General features: G+C 45.9%; 1 protein-coding gene across 4 annotated transcripts in view; it reads right to left on the reverse strand.

Annotated features, from left to right (window-relative positions):
* The window catches only part of Cc2d2a (coiled-coil and C2 domain containing 2A), a 76,048-nt gene that overhangs the window by 47,015 nt on the left and 11,444 nt on the right, over positions 1-17,589 (reverse strand). For all 4 annotated transcript variants that reach the window (XM_087909061.1, XM_048415033.3, XM_087909060.1 and 1 more), the window contains 8 exons: positions 16,632-16,755; positions 10,802-10,890; positions 10,382-10,483; positions 9,707-9,808; positions 8,633-8,806; positions 7,433-7,595; positions 4,886-5,025; positions 4,076-4,207 (listed from right to left, as the gene is read on the reverse strand). In XM_087909061.1, coding sequence (XP_087765187.1) covers positions 4,076-4,207; positions 4,886-5,025; positions 7,433-7,595; positions 8,633-8,806; positions 9,707-9,808; positions 10,382-10,483; positions 10,802-10,890; positions 16,632-16,755 — 1,026 coding nt within the window. The remainder of the gene's footprint in view (positions 1-4,075; positions 4,208-4,885; positions 5,026-7,432; positions 7,596-8,632; positions 8,807-9,706; positions 9,809-10,381; positions 10,484-10,801; positions 10,891-16,631; positions 16,756-17,589) is intronic.

Below are 17,589 nucleotides of genomic sequence, written 5' to 3' on the forward strand. Positions count from 1 at the left end.
ATTGATAGTGTGAAATGTGGGGCAAGTAGCACTCCTTTTCTCTGGATCTGTCAAGCTAGGCCATGAAGGGTCATTCCCCTAACCCTACCCCATTAGGCAAGAAGAACCCAAGTAAAGAGGGAGAAAGAGGGACTCTCCCAGCACCCAGCCCAAGTCCCACTCTTTGGCTCTGCTTTCTAAACCGCCTCCTTCACTTGGATAATTTAACCTCGCTGTGGGGACCCATCAGAGCCCCATTACACTAGTTTGCACTGAGTTTTCACCGTTTGCCACCAATACAGAACTTCTGTGAAGAACAGCAGACAGGGAAAGAGCTAATTTCATCAAGGATAAACTCCCGACATCCGCCTGAAACTGGCAGACTTCTGATCACAGGCAACCCCCATCCAACACACGACCTTTAGCCTCCGGCTCCTTCTCTGTCTCCTCACACAAGGCACAAAGGCTAAAGGCAGGCTCAACCTTGCTAGCTTTAGAGTCCCAAAACTTAGCACAGGTAGTACAGATTAGGCTTCCAATTAAAGACGGAACAATGCAGAAGGGTGAAAGGAAGAAACAGGGCTACAGCGGCGGCTCTTCAGTAACTCTAGCCCAAGCGTCCTCAACCTTCCTAACCATAAAGTTATTCCCATCGCTACTTCATAACTGTAGTTTTGCTACTATTATGGATCACAATGTAAATAAATGTCTGTGTTTTCCAACGGCCTTAGGTGACCCCTGTGAAAGAGTTGTTTGACCCCCCAAAGGGGTTGTGATCCACAGGTTGAAAATGACTGCTCTAGCCCACTTTGCAACTATCATCAGAAAAATTGCATTTTCTGTTATGCTTGTCCTATTTGGCTTGGATTGGTCCCCTTAAAATGCATTAAATTGCATAGTTTATTTGAAGCTTAGCTGTTTTTCTTCATGTATGAGCATCTGAGGTGGGTCCTCTCAGTGCCAGGCATCAAGAGTCCTTTAAGAGCTCAAGGAATTGCTGATTCCTGATTCAGCAGTGGAGCGCATTTCTGTCATCTGATAAGAAAACTAAGCCAGCCCCCCCACCACACACACACAAAAGCTCCTTGGCGCAAGAGACAGCTGAGGCCCAGAGTGGAATAGAAAGCAAGACATTCTGAATATACCTGTTCATTGTATTCTGTTGTTGCTGCTGTTTGAGACCTGGCCTCTCTGTGTAGCCTGTACTGTCCGGAAACTAGCTTTGTAGACCAGGCTGGCCTCGTACCCACAGAGATCTGCTTACCTCTGCCTCCTGAACACTGGGATTAAAAGTGCTGCGTACCACCACACCCGGATCTTTCTCTTTATAAATAAGTGGGTTATTTCAGATAGTTTGTTACAGAACAGGAAAACTGACTAACACCGTCACTGTGTGCATCTCACACTTCCTGCACTTATTCATCCATATGATGGTCGGGGAGATTGGTCCCCTCTTTGAGGTTACTCTCAATAGTTCTGCAGCACTTGTAGTGAGAGGGGAAGGGGAAAATGTTAGAGAAAACACACGTACAGCCAGGAAGAGTCAATTTCAAGGGATCTATCATACAGCGTGGAGCTTTGGTGGTGGCGTATTGTATTCTTGAAAAGTATAAGGAAAGTACCTGTTACGCACTAGCAGCACTAAAAAGCAACCGTGAGGTAGTCGCTCAGTAATGTCAGAGTCTACCATTCTACAGTGTATTTATTCTGCAAACGTCATGCTGGACACGAGAAAAACATACAGTGTTATTTGTTGGCCTGGTTAGTTTTAGCTGTCAACTTGACACAACCTAGAGTCACCTGAGTGGAGAGTCACCACTGGGGAACTGTCGAGATCAAACTGGCCTACGGGTACATCTGTGGGGGGCTGTGTTGATAGTTAACTGGTACAGGGTGGGTGGTGCCGTTTCCTGGGCAGGTGGTCCTGGGCTATAAAAAGAAGTTAACTGAGGAAGACCCTGTGAGCCATCAAGCTCCATGGATCGGTGACCACCCCACATCGGTAACCGCTGAACTCCCCTGGTTGTGAGTGAATCACTTGGTCTAAAGTAATGCTGTGTGGGACAGCAGGAAGGTCTGCCTTCAATGAAGCTCCTTTTGTGTTCCTGCTCTGACTCACGGATGGACTAGGACCTGGGCATGAAAACCAAAGAAATTTTTTCCTCCCCTGCTTGCTTTTGGAAAGAGTATTTGTCACAACAATGAAACGAAACTAGAATATCTGCCAATTTAAACTAATCTGAGAAGGGAGTATTGTCCTTCTCTAGCCATGCCTCCACTCTTGACTGGGTACTTCCCATGGGAGGAGGAGTCTGCTGGAACCTGGATCCTGGGTACAGGTCCGTGCTGGGAGAGGGGAGGCAGGGCCTTTGGCTGTGTGGGCTTAGCGGTCTCCAGGAGATTGGTGCAATCTCTTTAGTATTCCATAAGGTAAAATCGCCAGTTTTAGCAGCTCAGCTTATGTCTATAGGTGGAAGGCCATCCACGTGAGGTGAAATAGGACCTTATGGTCTCACGTCCCGGCGTTCTCCTGGTGCAACTGACAATCTGATCCCTTAACTGCAGTCCATGTCCACATAAGCTTAGAACTGCTCAGAGGAACAGGTTGAACTCGCTAGCTCCCAAAGACTCTTTCACTGCTAACTACCTCAGTTTTCTAATTTCTAACTCACAGTTTAGTGATTCATTACACTAGTGTTTCATACTGAGATGAAAGAAGACACGGGCCCATGAGTAACAAGACGGTACGTTTCATGCTGTCTTGATTACTAATTGCATCACGCCTCTTTGTCTTGTGATAAGCAAGTAGGAGATGCATAGACAATAATAAATGCCCCCTGTTTACCTGTGCGTAAACCTGCTTCAGGATCACACTCCACACAAAGCAGTGTTCGTTAACACCTGCCTGTAAAAACCAGTTACAGAAGTTTGAAGTGCAAAAAGGGGCAGCTCAAGGGTCATCTCAGCAATCACTAGGACCTGGGGTCACGGGCAGTGTTATCATTCCTGCTTTTCAGTGAAGGAGAGGCTCAGAGAGCAAAGCATTGCCCAGAGCTCAGACCCTCTGGGAGAAGCCTGAGGCTACTCCACCCATCTCTCTGCTTCAGAGAATGGTCTCCATGCTCCCATTCTGTTACAGTCTATCAGTATGGAGATACTGCAAGTTACAAATGACGGCCATTTTATCCCACAGAGTATGGAATGCTCTAAGTTTGGCCCCTGAGGTGTTGCTGTTTGCTGACACAGTTGATACATTTAACAGGTGGCAGATGGTGGCTTGGTTGTAGTGGCACTGTCCTGAGAAGGGATTGTTGCTGGTCACATGGAGCAGACCCGTTTTCAAGAGATGAGCTGTTATAAAACGGGCCCCGCCATTTTGGCTTGTCTCCGTGCCTTCCGTTGTCATTGCATTAGCTTTCCTACACATGTGCCCATCACTGTGATGGCATCTGCCCTGAGACTCGCAGCAGAATGGAGCAATTGCTGTGCTCTCTGACCCTAGGACTGTGAGATAAATACACGTCTTTTCTAAATGGTGCTCCAAGCTTCAGATATTTTGTTATGGCCGTACATATGATCTCACTTAGTCTGCACAGAATTGCCAGGAGATAGACACAATTGCCAATCCTATATGATAGGCCAAGAATCCAGGCACAGAAAGAGATTGAGGACCAAGTTCATTCAATGAGTGCTAAATCAAGGACCCAAGCAGGCCAAGTAGAGCGCTTCAGACAGGAGAGTAAAAGGGATAGAAGGACAGTAAGTTCCCCTTAGAGCATAAAACAAGAAGAAGGAAGAAACCATCTTCTAGTAGATGTAACTAATAAAAAGAACAGAAGGGGCAAATGAAATGGGAAAATAAGAGCAGCTACCTTGATTACGCAAATAAGGATACTGACAATGCCCTTCCTAGCCAGGACATCACACCTGTGCGAGCTGGGATCAGGTGGGCTCCTTGGGCTTCCTGAATGAGGTGACGACTTATTTTAGAAAGAACTAAGTAGAATGTTACGAACCCAACTCAAGCTAAAGAGTGAGCAGGGCAGCTTCATTTTCACCCATGAACAAGAGATTAAAGTGAACAGGACATGTATACCTTCTTGTACAAAGTCTCCAGTTCGGCCTTGGTGTTTTGCTCCCGTGTGGACAGGGATGGCCTTGAGGGATAAGGCTTGATGGGGCTGGGGAGTGCTAGGATTCTGCCGTCATCTCCGAACCACTTCCTCCCCTGTGGATCAAGCAGAGAGAAGGACCATATTCCTTTATATTTGGGCAAAAAACATTTTGTCAAACATTGGCATACAATTTTTGTTTCAGTTACGTATTTCATGTGTCACCTTGGACCCTAAAAGAACTCTAAAAGTTTCTGTATCCATGAAATCAATTCTTCACTAACACCCCAACTTATTAAGTTACAGTTAAGACAAGTAAATGGACTGGGTATAGTGATGCATGTCTCTAATCCAGCACTTGGGAGGCAGAGGTAGGCAGATCTCTAGTTTGAGTCCAACCTGGTCTGCAGAGGGACTACCAGGACAGTCATGGCTACACAGAGAAATCCTGTTTTGAAAAATCAAGGGGAAAAAAAAGGAATTAAATGTTTAACAAGAATCTTATGTTCTCTTTATTAAAGACTTAAGGGTGGCAAACCCAGAATTGAGATAATTTTCTATGTGGGCAATTAAAAACTTTTGGGACTTGGGAAAATGTTGGCACCTAGTTGGCAGGAGACGTGCTCTGAGCTGTTGAGAGGCGGTGTTATTTGGGGGTCCCAGAATGTACTGAGAGACAAAGACAAAAAGCAAAACCAGAAAGAACAAGATCCTCTTGACAAACTATAGAGGAAATGAGTCTGGCGGATGATGCCAGGCGCCAGATTCCTCTGGGGAATGAGGTCCCCACTCACAGGCTCCTGTATCAGCAGTCTGTTCTCCATGATGTTCTCATTGGTGCGTGCCACCTCTGGTCTTGCCCCGATGTAGAGACCTTCATCTTCCAGGAATCGGGGCTGCAGCACATTCTCAGGAAGCTTCTTATAGGTCGGCACTAGGGAGTTCACAAATAAACACAACAGACTTGAGCGCCAGCCTCACCTTACGAACTGCCACTTGGGGGATTACAACAAGCACCAGAGGTTCCGTTTATGGAGAAAAATGCATTTTCCAAATTAATCTCTAGAAGCAGAACCAAGGAAAAGAGGAACGTAATAATTTGCAATCTCATATAGACCCGTGTACTTAAGACCCAGAACCTAAATAATTCAGAGCCGAGCTCAGCAGAGGAGTGTGCTGAGGAGAACCTAACGTTCAGAACCAAGGGTTGGGGTATGGGAGACTGAGCTACTGTTTTCAGCCTAGTGAATTCAGGCCAGGCACTTGGAGCTCTTTTCTTTTGAACAAGAACTAATAGTTTTTCCTTCACGGGGTTCCTGGGAGGATTAGATGATGTCAAGTCCAAGGAAATGCTTTGCAAACTAAAATGCTCACAGCCTGGTAATTCAGTCAGCGGAGAGATCAGGGCCGACATAGGCAAGGACCTGGGGTTGCTGCCCGACACTGAAAACAGGGCGTTTTTCTGAGTGAAGTGATAGTGACCTGAATTATTATTAGGGCCCTCTGTCTTTCTTCTTATTCAGATAAAAGCAGATCTTTGCGGAGAACCTCCTAGTGACAGATGCTCATGTGCCTCAGGGCTCCAGGTCAGGTTGATGCTGTGTAGAGTCGCTGAGGTGGCAGTGGGAGCAACAGGCAGTCACAAGAGGCAAGGGCTATAGGATGACACTAGGGACTGACATCTGGTGACGAGCCACAGGTTGATAGGCACTTAGGGAAGGGAGGGATGAACTCAGGATACAAGAAGGAGTCTGCTCAGTTGCAGACACTTTGCCAACCTAGTGTTGGGGGGTGGATGTGCTCTGCAGGAGGCTGCACTCTGCAAGGGAAGGGCACGTGAAGTCATTCACATGAACCGCATGCTGGTTCCTTCAGAGATGTTCTGCCCACAATCGTATGAGGTTACAATGGAGCTCAAAGTTTTCTGTTCCAGGTGTCCCTGTACTTGACCTCGAGTCCCTCCAGTGTCAGCATGGCGATGTGTTATGCAGGGCTTCTCTTAGGAGTCATGGCTTTAAACACAGCCCAGATGTATGGGAGGCTATGTCACCTGGGTTTGTGTAAGTACACGGTGAGTTGGTCACACAACTATAAAGTCTCAGAATGCATCCCTACCCTTCAGCCAGGTATCACTGTACAGAAGAATGTACTGTGCATACTGGGAAACAAACATGTTCCCAGAATGCTATGGTGTAGCGAGAGGGGACACAGGGTAGCAGCGAACTATTCAATCACAGGGAGAAGCTTGGGGCTCTGTGTTGGGGAGGTGCTCCAGCAGGGCTTAGATTCTGTCAAGGCTGTGGGGCCTATTGTAGCAGAGTGGACTAGAGAAGACAGAAGAAAAGGCAGGATGGGATGGTTTTCAGGTCAAGAGGAAACCCTTATAGGACTCATAACTATCTTACTCTGAATGACAAGAAATCCCATGTTGTCTTGCCTGTGTGTGGCCATCAAACACTAACCCCCCAAGCCAGAAATATCCATTTCTAGAAAACGTTTCTCTGGTCCTCTAAAAATATGGGACGAGCTTCTTTAGCATCTTCATTCATCTAAGACGTTTGTGCATGCATACTGAACACCAGGTCAGCGCTAATCTGGTAGCCTCTAAAAGTTTTTGTTAAAATAGTGTTGACTGCTCACCCAATCATTTTATCCTTATTTGTCATGGATATAATACCGTGTCAGCAAAAGTAAAGTGGGGATGGCGTTTTCCCTGCACCCCTGGGGTAAGCACATACCCCTTTAAAAACTGCTGTTGTGTACAACAGCAACAGTAATGGAACAGAGGCTATGGAGTTTGGTTATTGCTCTGGGCCATTCAGGAATATTATCTCCTCAGCGATGCACCAAGTTATCATTTATGCAACTTTTATTTCTTCCTATCTTCAGCCAAGGCACCGAGGGAGCCGCTCCTGGTTGAAGTCTGCTCTCCACTCCTGCTTGGCCACAGAGCTGGTGCATGTGTGTGCTCAGGTGAGTGTGAATGTGTGTGCATTAAGCTTCTGAGATGGGATGGGGCCTCTCACGGAACCTAGCGCTCACCTGGCCGGCCAGCTTCTGGGATCCACCTGTCTTCACTCCCAGCACTGGCATTACTGGCAGGTGCCACTGCGCCTGGTTTTTTACATGAATGCCAGGACCCAAACCCGGGTTGTCAAGCTTGCATGCCAAGCATTATATCCACGGAGGCATCTCCCCAGCTCCCAAAGATAGTTGTGAATAAGCACATCACATTCAAACCTAGAATCAGCTCTGGGAAGGGTCGTCTTTACGTGCCAGGCATATTCCATCTGCAGAATGTGAAACCGCCCGAGCTGAGCATGGAGAGAAAGAGTGAGTACCTGCCAGCCGGCTCGGTGTGAAGAGGATTTCTTTCTCCTTCTGCAGGCGAACATGGGCACTTTCGTACTCTGCGGCTCTGACCGATACAAAGTCGTGGGCTGTGGGATCCAAGCCCAACAGGAAGTCCTCGGCATCCTTACCATTCAGCAGCTCTTCCTCTTCCTGCACAACGTTGAAAAGTGACAAGAAAACGTTCCACCAAGATTCTTAGCAGACGTGGGGAAAGAATTCCTAATACTGAACCCATGGAACTTAATACATCTTACAGCACAATTGGATTTTCCAGGCTGGGGGAGATGGGTAAGTGGGTAGGGGTGCTTACTATAAAAGCATGAGGTGAGGAATGAGTGCATCTGTAGTTGCAGTTCTCTCACAGGGAGACAGGATGCAGGGACAGAAGCCCCGAAGGGTCACTGACCAACCAGTCTGCCACACACAATGGACAGACATCATGGATCCTGTCTCAAGCAAGGTGGAAGATGTCGGGAGACTCTGAAGACCTCTGGCCTAGACACAGGGACTGTGAAGCATACCTACCCACATTCACATACACAAATACACACACACACACACACACACACACACTGTATTTCCTTTGCTTCAGATGAAGGTGACCTTGCATATTTTTCATATTTCCCAGTTTTCATTGGTCACTTTTTGCTATTCCACCTGTGTATCAGAGGAAACCAACTGAGAAGTGGTAACCCAAACAACAGTAATCCTGAAATCAAGTGGCTCACAGCCTTTGACGATGCTTATTTGATAACATGGGCTCAGAGTTAGATAACAGAATAATGTATACTTAGGGGTGGTACTTGGCATAAAAATGGACTCTCTTGTAAGGCTGTGGGAGAGAGGTGGGTCTGTCTTATTTGCTTCTGGAGTAAAGTCCTCTGAGTACAAAGTACAGAGGAAACACTGTGCAAAGTCCAGCAAGAAAGCCCTCAAGCCATGCTACTTCATTTCTCTGCTCGCAAGAAAAGACTGACATTTCATCAAGGCCTTTGCTAATCAATCTGTGGGCTGCGACAAGGGTTAGAGAAAGTCAAGCGAGGTCAATTCGCATGGCATCATGGTCCTCCTGCTTCCAAGCCAGGTACGGGTGAGTGTCCTCATGGGGTGGTGCAGACTCCTCCCCAGCCCTTTCTCCCTCATTCGTCTTCCCAGCCGCCCCCCACCGCCATCACTGTATCGGATACCGTTTTCTCTGTTGTCTCTTGTGCACATGTTCCTTCTTCTCCTTCCTGGTCCTCTTGATGAGCTCTGGCTCCACCCTTTGCTGGTGTTTTCCCCTCTGATTGCTCTGGTTCAGGATCAAAGTTGAAAGTAAAGAAATTATAGGCCTCTTCTTCAGTGGGGAAGCCAGGAGGAGGCTGAAGAGAAACAAACAGCAAGCAGCTTAGATGGGGAAACTGAATGAACCCCACCCACACAGTCAACTGACCCTGGCTTGAGGCTAGGGCAGCTCGGGGAGGCCTGCTGACTGTATTGTCTTTGCTGGAGGTTAACTGAATTATAGGATACGGATTTTAACAAGCGCAGTAAACAGTGGTTGGGTATTTAAAATAAAGTACTAGTATTACTTTTAAAATATTATTTTATGTGTATGATAAGTGTTTTGCCTGCATATATGTGCACAATTGCATGGAGTGCCAACAGAAGCCAGAAGAGGGTAACGGATTCCCTAGAACTGCAGTAAAATGATCGTGAGTAGCCAAGGGGGTGCCAGAAACTGAATCTGGGTCTTCTAGAAGAAGGTCAGTGTTCTTAGTTGCTGAACCATCTTTCTCCAGCTCTACTTTAAAAAAAAATGTGAACAGTTCCATCCCAGTAAGCATTAAAATGCACTTAAAAAAAAAAGTAATAGCTGCAGGAAAGATAATTAAGGCATCAAACAGTATACTCATTGTTCTGTGGACCAATGCAGAGATAGTTTTGTTTAATAATGAGAAGTATGGATCTCTTCATCTTTCTAACAAGTGACAACTTTTGTTTTTGTTTTGGAGTTGGTACCCCCATTTCTTCCTCATTATGAAAGCTGGGGAACAAACTCTCATCTTACTGTGCCCTGCCCTCCTTGCACCCCTCTTCCCTCCCCACAATGGGGCAGTATTTTAATCTTGCCTCGAGGACTTTAAAAGTAGAAATCCTTCCACCCCTCTCCTCTCTTGCATGCAGAGCAGCTACAGGGATAAACTATGTGGATATGCATCTGGGCTTAGAGATTTTGGAAAAGCAGAAAGAGACATGATTTTAAAGACAGACTTTCTAACCTGGGGCTTCGACTTGATTTTTCGCACAGAATCACGGAACTTAAATCTTGAATGGCTCTGGGGATCATCTTCTTGTTGAGTGCCTTCTATCTCTTTACTTGGCTTTATAAAGGGGAAAATGACATATTAAAGCAAAAGAAATCCAGAAATTAAGGTTATTCTAAATTTTCTAAGTTGAGGATTAGCCTTTGTGTTGGCTTAGCCGTTACCTTGACAGAACCTGTGATTAGTGACCTGGGAAAGAGTCTTAGTGTTTAGAGTCTAGATCAACTAGGCAACTGAACATTCTCTCCCCCCCACCTCCCCGTGTGTGTGTGTGTGTGTGTGTGTGTGTGTGTGTGTGTGTAAAGTCAGATGTCTTGGTGGTTGATTATGTAGGAAGACCATTGTGGGTGGCACCATTCCCTAGGCAGGGTAATGAAAGCTGGCTGAGCATAAATAGCAAACGAGCAAGGAGCTGTGCTGGCTCCAGTTCAGGAAGAAAACCAAGACACTTCCCACCTGAGAGGACCCACTATGTGTTTGTTACTCTCAGAAAACACTGTTAATGCATGTTAACTCAGTCCATAAACAATACCAAGAACAGTTGTAGTTTTGTCCCATTGTGAAGAAGGGGAGAAGAGGGTCAGACAGTACAGGAACCGCACGTCAAAGTAGAAAGAATCCACGTCTCACCTCTGTGCCAAATTCAGTCTCTGTTTCTCTCTCACTGGAACTGCGCAGGCGCCGGGGCTTAGGGGAGGGGGCATCCCGCAGCAATGCATTTTCCGCTTTGGACTGAAGAACCAAACAGGAAAGTATTATATTTAACAAATTATCAGAGAACCTCAGCTGCCCCATGAATAAAGAAGAATCAATAAAACGGCCACATGCTGTCCCTCTGTAGGAATCAGAGCAAGGACAATGGCTTAGAACAAGGACGGCCATTTTCCACTGTAATTTTCATTTGTGCCAATGTGAAGTATAGTAACATTTAGGGCCTGAAGGATAGATTGAATGGCTCTCAGCTCCACAGTTTGAAGCATACAAAGCAAGCAAGACAACCCCCCGAAAGTAGCAGGCAGTCCTGAAGGGGACATTCACTGTCTCTCTTACCCTTGCGGCCTGAAGCTTCTCCCTCATACGTTCCCTCATGGAAAATTCTGCAAAGCCTGTTCTGGATGCTGAAGGGATGGGAGGTAAGCCTTAAAAATAAATAAATAAACAAATAAATAAATAAATAATATTACTTTTAAACATTTCCCCCTCAGGAGTGAATTGACTATAAAAAGGGATGTAATTTTACTCATAGAGGGCTGCACAAGCAAACAGGCCTCAGTGCTGAAGCCGCTCTGATGGTGGAAGTATGTGCCTTGGCTTCTTGGAGACTGACATGGAGAACTTGGCCTGCTAGGGACTGTCACATTGGTTTGACCAAGCCCAGAATGAGTGGCTCCTGAATGTTGAAGGTGCACAGACAGTTGCCAACTCAGCCAGCACTGAACTCCAACATGTTGCTTCTTGGGTGAATGGGTGGCTGCTGCGAGGTTGTCCCAGGGGTTAATCCTCTCTTCAACTAGAGTAACCTTTGCTAAAGGCCTAGCTATAGCCCTTGGACTGCCAAGGGCTGTCGCTGGGACAATGTACATATCACAGATATTACTGAATACAGAGGGGAACCACTTGAGCAACTATACAGCTCTTGTGTGTTGGGCATAGTGAATTAGCATGTGACTCTCCACAGCATCCTTGCTGGATTATCCCCAGATTATAACTCCAACATCAGGGGTTACCACCACTGGGTGTCATTGCTGATGAAGGCAATGAGGTCATGCATGACAAATGATGGGCTTCCCGTCATTTTCTCATGAACATCTGTTTTTTGTTTTTCAGTCCAAAACAGAATGCTTGCAATCTGGTCCCAGTTCTGTTCTTTGATACCCAACACCATCCTGAGAGAAAGACAGGAAATAAGATGGTGCTTGATGCGTAGAATGTTAAGTTCATTGGGATAGGAACCTGGAGCAGTTACGTTTGCAGGATTTAGGGGGTGAAGTGATGGGGAGCCTTTAATGTTCTCCTAAGGAGTCTTGGCTCTGCTTTCTGTAGAAGTCTTGAAGCAGGTGGAGAGAGCAGAATCAAGGTCAGTGTTTTTAGAAGCTGCACTGGAGAGCTTCACCTAGCTGCACCAACTAGGATGTCCCGGTGATATCTTAAGGAGAGAGGGTCAGTGGGAGGGAAAGAGGGAAAGAAAGAGAGAAAAAGAGAGAGAGAGAGGGAGAGAGGGAGAGAAAGAGAGAGAGAGAGAGGGAGAGAGGGAGAGAAAGAGAGAGAGAGAGAGAGGGAGAGAGGGAGAGAAAGAGAGAGAGAGACAGAGAGACAGAGAGAGAGAGAGAGAGAGAGAGAGGACTAAGAAGAAAAAAGTAGAGAAGAACATGGAAACTCGTATCCAGGATGTAACTAGTGGTTCTCAATAGCAAGGTCTAGGAACTTTTAGATACAGTAAGTCACATCTAAACCTACTGAGGAAATCCAAGCAGCGTGTACTTAAACTACACTCTCTCTTGACTAATGGGTCATTACCATTGACCAGATGCAAAAGCATCCACCAAGAGTCTTTCCATCACATCGCTCACTAGCTAGGGAGGTGACTTGTCGCCAAGCAGAATTAGGAAATCTTAAAATCCTCTAAATGCCTTTCCCAGCACAAATTAAAAACAACAACAACAACATATCATTCTTAAAGATCAGCAATTGCTATCAATTAAAGGAGAAGGGACGAAATCAGAGAAGCATAGATTTCTCGGGCACTGAAACTATGTTGTGTGAGTCCTTTGGTTAGTGTTCTCCTCTCTTCTCCAGATGCTCCACAGTAACCCAGCCTCACTCCTTTAGGCAACTCTCCTGAGTCTAACTTCAGAAAACCTGTTTCCTGTGTCTGTCTCTCTCTATTTTGACTTTGAAAATGCATGTCTAAAATAAATCAACTATATCATTTACTCAAATTTCACTGTAGTTTCTTTTCCACCAATACTGAGGAACTAGCTCTGAAGTGATACTTTAATCAGAGAGACTAGCATGAATGAATGGAAAACAAAAATCAGATGTTAGTGAGAAGGGACGTCTTCACATTCGATCGTTACTCTGTTAGGACGCGGGGCAAGGTGGACTCATGAGGGAAGTGCGTGCTTTGAAACCGGATGCTTATTTGATTTGCAGCTGGTGTGTAATCAATGAAATTGTCAGGATCATATGTATCTTAGATGAGAAAGGAGGAAGCCAGTAGTTGCGCTGCCTAGACATGTGCGTGAGAGGCCATGTGGTCACAGGTGTGGGTCTCTCCGTCTCTGAATGTTGTCTGATCTTGACAATACGGGGAGACCTGTGTGCACATTATAGAGTGCTGGGGGATCGCAGTTGAGCTGGCCCCGTGGTGAAGAGTGCTGATGTATATATAGCCCGGGCCAGTGTAAAGTTTGGGAAGTAAAGGGTCAGGGTAAAAATCACACATTTCCATCTAGGTGGACAGACTCAGTGGGAGAATGGGGACCACCATCTGCTCCAAGTGGTAAGTGAGCACGCACACCTCGCCAAAGCAAGGCCTGAATACAGAGCAGAATCAACAACAACATCATCATCAACAACAACAACAACACCAATCCAATAGGAAGTGCGATGTTTTGGGAAGTAAGGGGAGGACTCTGTTATTCTTTATGGAAAAAGATCAGGAACATCTGGGCTTACAGTCTCATGAAGGTGCTAACTGGCTCTTTGCCCCTTTTTAGGAGTTTCCTGTGGGCTCCCAAAAACCTCTGCTAGGTTTGTAGTACTGGGTTGAACTATTAAGTCTAAATATAATCAAGCCTATAATCCGATGTTAAGTCTGTGGGCCCACAGCAATACAACTGGCAGTAAGTAGGAACACAGGTCAGTGCAGGAGAGTGGGAACCTGCTTCCGTCACTTCTCACTGTTAACCCTCCCTAGACCTTGCTTCCTAATCTACTAACAGCGCATGAGGATAGGATTACTAAGGAAATTAAATAATACAGCACAAGTCAAGACCCTAGCACGGGGACTGCCAAACCATTGCCCAGCACAGAATGTGGTCTGAGGTTCTTAACATTTTCAGATGTATCTGATGGACCTGTTTCTCTACACACCCATTGTTCCGTCTGTCCAGAGTAAAAGCGGCATATGTTGAGAAACAATCTCAACAAAAATAAAGGACATATAAAAGCCTCATGGCTGATGCCAAAGTTTTTTTCTCTATGATCAGGACCAAAGAAAGATAGTAGCTTTTGCCATTTCAACATAGTCCTGGGACTCATATGCAGAGAAACAAGGCAATAAGATATAAAAAAAATTACCCAGATTTTGATGTTACAGTCAAATTATCTTTATTAAATGATTACGTGATAAAGAAATTCTAATGATTCCACAAAAGACATTAGAGTCACACATGAATTCAGTAAAAGTTTCAGAATATAAAGTCAACACACAAAAAGCAGTGGTATTTGTATATATCAACAACAAACAATTCAAAATGAAATTAAGAAAACAATTCTACTGAGAATACCATCAAAAACTAAGTAATACACTTAGGAGGAAGTCAGTGAAGGAAGGAAAGGACTCACGCACCCAAAACTGAAATTTCTGAAAGAAATTAAAGGTGAGAGAAATAAATGGAAGGACTGTGTGTTTGGGGATTTAAAGGCTCACTGTCGTCAAAATGTCAATACTACTCAGACAGTCTATAGATCTATATAATTCTTATGAAAAACACAATGATTTTTGTTTTGCAAAAATAAAAATGTCTAGCCTAAAGTACTTAAGGAACGTCAGAGGACTGCAAATGGCTAACACAGTTTTGAAAGTAAACAGTCTTCAAGGCCTCACATTTTCTAACTCCAAAACTGATTCCAAAGTTAAAGTCAAAACTGCATGGTAGCAGCACAAAGACAGAAATCCAAACCCATGGAACAGAACGGAGAGCCCAGAAATAAATCCTTGACTGTATGGTCAGATGATCCTCAACAGATGTGCCAAGACCCTTCGGTAGGAAAGCACCATATTCACCATATGGAGTTAGGAAAACTTATGTCCAAAGATAGAAGAGTGGTACTGGGAGCTGATGATTCAGCAGGTAAAAGCACCTGCCACCAAGCCTGACAACCTGAGGTCTCACCCTGGGATCCAAAGTGAAGGGAGACGACTGATTCACACAAGTTGTCCTTGGATCTTCACATGCACACCAAGGCATAACATGCTCTCCCAACCATGTAAACAATTTAATTTACTAATAAATAAAAGATGAAATTGTATCCCTACCTAATAAACAAAAATGAACTCAAAATGGATTATGGCATTGAATTGAGCTGTGAATTATTGGATAATTCCCCTAAAAATACAGGCGGGAGGTCAAGGAAGGACTCTCCAGTCCCAGCCCTTCTCTCCACCAGCCTCCTACATCCATAAACCCATGTCCACCTGGGTACCCAAGAAGCATCTCACACTCTGCATCTTTATTCCTGGTTACCGGCCCCTCACACACGTCCTTCCTGTTGTCTCCTGAGTCAAAGCCATGGAGTCTGCCCTAAATGGGAGCCCTTGTGTTGCATTCAGTGAGAAGAATACGCTTCTGAATTTTCAAGCCACACAACCTATGCTATTAAGTTAGGGCGGCCCAAGTTGACAAAGGCATGTAAGAAAATGAACAGCTACTTGGGGGGTGGGGGATGGGGTGAGAGATGGGGTGTGTGTGGGGGTCAATCTTAGTCAGCTTTTCTGGGATTCCTAGCAGCCCTAATTGCATGTTGTTTCCTTATTGTTGGAGCCACACTTTTCTTAGTGTTGGACTTAGGTCAGCTGCTTCCACAGGCCTCTAACGTCTAACAGTGACTCTACCTCCCAGCGCTGCCACAGTACAAGAGTGTAAGGACTGTGTAACTGGAAGAACGAAGCACATTTTCTGACGAATCCACTTTGCCGGTTGTGAGGGAAGGGTGGTGGTTTTCCCCATTGTGGACTCACAATGAACGATGCTCACTGCATGGACAGGAGCAAATGCTGTGAAGTCCAAGGACTAGCCAAGGCCCTTTTTAAAAAAATTCACATTTACGTATGTATGTGCACATCCGTGTGTCTGAGTGCAGGTATGCGTTCGCCTCAGTGAACCCGTTACAAATCCCAGGTGTCCATCCCCCTTCTACCTTGTTTGAAACAGGGTCTCGTCGTTGTATGCACATGTGTGTGTGCCAGGCTAGCTGGACAGTGAGCTTTGAGGGATTCTCCCGTCTCCACCTCCCATAGGAGGTATTACTTAGGAGTATTGGAATTACAAATATGTGCTGCCATGCATGCCTTTTACATGGGTTCTGGGGATTTGAACTCGAGTCTTCGCACTTGCACGGCCAAGGGCTTTTCTCACTAAGCCACCTCCCCAGCCTCCTTGCCATGGTTCCCAGAAGTAGAAGGTGAGTTTGCAGGGGCTGAGTGTGAGTGTGGTGAGGGGTTAATAGCCTCAGAAACTGCCCCTGTTCTGCTGTCTAACTGACTCTTGTTCTGCTTCATACACACGTGTGTCTCTGTCACTTTCCTTCAAATTCTAAAAGATCTGATTATCTCTGCTAGTTCTACTTCGGTTACTGCTGCCTACTTTTCCTGGCTATAGCGGAGCTCCCTCCCTAACTACATGTCTTCTAGTCTGATGCCACCCTAGAAACTGAGCCACAGAGTTATGGCAAAAACAGTTGGAGCCCCCTAAAAGAGGGGCTTCCAAAACTCAGTCTCTGAGAATGACTACATTCCTGTTGTCTTGTCCTATTTGGGAAGCCTTACCCCTGGTCATATGTAATAACAATACCCCCAGTGAAGCCCCATATTGCTCAATGCTGAGTCTGTGGTTGGCAGTTAATAACACCAGCTGAAAGCAAGCAAGATACTCACTCCGAGGCCCCCGCCGGGCTGTGAAGCTCAGGAGGTTGGTTTCAGGTTCTCCCTCCATCGTCTCGGGTTGGCCACCGCCTTGGAATTTGTCTGACACCATTTCCTCAGGGGTAGTGGCAGGTGGCTGTGAACAGACGACAGATGTGTGAGATGCCTGTGTTTCATTAGCTCAGTCCCTTTCTTAAGATGCGGTGGGGTCACCGCAGAAGGGCCGGGCCTTAGTACTTTCCGTGCTGTACACCGTTGTTCAGGTCTCTGTTACCAGTCTGAGCGGTTACTAGGGCGCTTCTCACCATAGTGTCATGGTACCCCAAAATAAGACAATGATTCTCACATTTGCTAGGAAGAAAAGCCTACATCTACGCAGGGAATCGCAACAGAACACTTCATCTCCTACCCCATATAGACAGGACAGGACCGTCCAAGCGGCACTGGCTAATCTGGGCTGATACTGTTTCCACACTGGGTGCCCCTGAGAATATCTTGTGCTGTTTTCCTCAAGTCTTGAGGAAGCAGAGCTGGTAAGGATGCTTCTGTGCCAGGCAGACTAAAGCTTACAGTCAGCTCGGCCTGGCTATGAGCCTTGGACAAGCATATACCTCCTTTCTCTGTAAAAGCATTGCTATGTACTGGGGATTGCAGCGCTGGACTCCCTCTGCACAACCATCGCTAGGCTTGGGGAATTGCAGCACCGAGGTTCAGGTGGAAATAGAGCACTTAAAAGGATGGGGTCTTCCGAATAAAGCCATAGCGGGGATCAAGGCTCTTGAGCAGATTAAACAAACACAAGGATGTCCACAAAGTTGGTTTACAAAACTCAGCCACTGAGAGTTATGACGTTGCCTGTGGCTTTCTCCTGTTTGGTCCAAAGATGCTAGGCAACTTTATCTTTCGTCACTCTCTGCTCACTAAGTGGCTCAAAAGTACTTTTTATCTGACCCCGCAGGGTCCCCTGCCC

This window comes from Myodes glareolus, chromosome 8 (genome assembly GCF_982192425.1).
Source record: "Myodes glareolus chromosome 8, mMyoGla1.1, whole genome shotgun sequence".
NCBI classification, from domain to species: Eukaryota; Metazoa; Chordata; class Mammalia; order Rodentia; family Cricetidae; genus Myodes; species Myodes glareolus.